The sequence below is a fragment of the Vombatus ursinus genome, unplaced genomic scaffold, assembly GCF_900497805.2.
Source record: "Vombatus ursinus unplaced genomic scaffold, bare-nosed wombat genome assembly UNPS02015415.1, whole genome shotgun sequence".
In the NCBI taxonomy this organism is placed as follows: domain Eukaryota; kingdom Metazoa; phylum Chordata; class Mammalia; order Diprotodontia; family Vombatidae; genus Vombatus; species Vombatus ursinus.
In genome coordinates, this window is record NW_020955193.1 from 55,474 (window position 1) to 56,748 (window position 1,275).

The 1,275-nt window shown below is 39.6% G+C and overlaps 1 protein-coding gene across 1 annotated transcript; it reads left to right on the forward strand.

The window, feature by feature from the left end:
• The first annotated feature begins 306 nt into the window (after positions 1 to 306).
• LOC114032333 (olfactory receptor 14A16-like) lies at positions 307 to 1,263 on the forward strand. The gene has a single exon (XM_027847579.1). It carries the CDS (start codon positions 307 to 309, stop codon positions 1,261 to 1,263), a length of 957 nt encoding a protein of 318 aa, XP_027703380.1.
• The last annotated feature ends 12 nt before the right edge of the window (positions 1,264 to 1,275 follow it).

The following is a 1,275-nucleotide window of genomic DNA, read 5'->3' on the forward strand; positions in this document are numbered from 1 at the left end:
AAAACTCCTTATATAAAAATCAAATCAAATCACATCCAAAGGATTATAAATGAGACCTTATATATGGGAAAAAAACAATTATAAAAAATAAAGACATGTTCATTGATTTAGGGTTAACATTCTTTGATCTAGATCAATGCTCTAACTTGACAAATGAGAAAACAGGCAGACAGAGCTGTGAATTGCCCAAGACTACACAGAAGACCTTAACTAAGGTTTCCTTGCATCTAATACAGTGAATGTTCTTCTTATCATTTGACAGATGGTTCTTTCCCCTGAACAGAAAGTCAAGAGAAGAACCAGAATATGGCCAACTTCACAATGGTGAGAGGATTTCTCCTCATGAGCTTTTCCAAAACGTGGGAGTTGCAGGTCTTGCATGCTATGCTGTTCTTACTGATCTACTTGGTGGCTCTGATGGGGAATCTACTCATCTTCACCCTAATTTCTCTAGATGGGCACCTCCACAACCCCATGTACTTCTTCTTGAAGAATTTGTCCTTTTTAGATCTTTGCTTTATTTCTACTATAGTTCCCAAATCTATTACAAATTTTCTGAGCCACAGACATTCCATTTCTTTCTTAGGGTGTGTGTTACAGGTCTTTTTAGTGATTTTATGTTCAGGATCAGAGCTTCTTCTTCTCACAGTAATGTCTTATGACCGCTATGTGGCCATCTGTCAGCCCCTGCACTATGAAGTCATCATGAACAAAGGAAATTGTTTAAGGATGGCAGCTGCCTCCTGGATCACTGGAGGTTTGTTTGGGGCCCTGTACTCAGCTAACATATTTTCATTACCATTCTGTGGCTCCAGTGAGATCCATCAGTTCTTCTGTGATGTCTCTTCCTTACTCAGGATCTCCTGTTCTGAGACATACATTGCAGTTGATGTGAGTGTAGCCATTGGAATAAGCTTAGCGATTTTCTGCTGTATTTCCATAGCAATATCTTATGGTCACATCTTCTCAACTGTACTGAAAATTCCAACCTCAGAGAGGAGGTCAAAAGCCTTCTCCACTTGCCTGCCCCATCTCATAGTTCTACTGATTTTTATCACAACTGGGTTCATGGATCATCTAAAGCCACCTTGGGACTCTGAGTCAGTTCTAGATATGTTGTTGCCTATGTTCTATATAGTAGTGCCCCCAACCTTGAACCCTGTCATCTATAGCCTGAGGAATAAGGATATTAAGATTTCTGTGAAGAAGCTAATAGCCTGGAAACATTTCCCAGAGGGATTAATAATAAAGTCTTTTCCATGATCAACAGGAAGG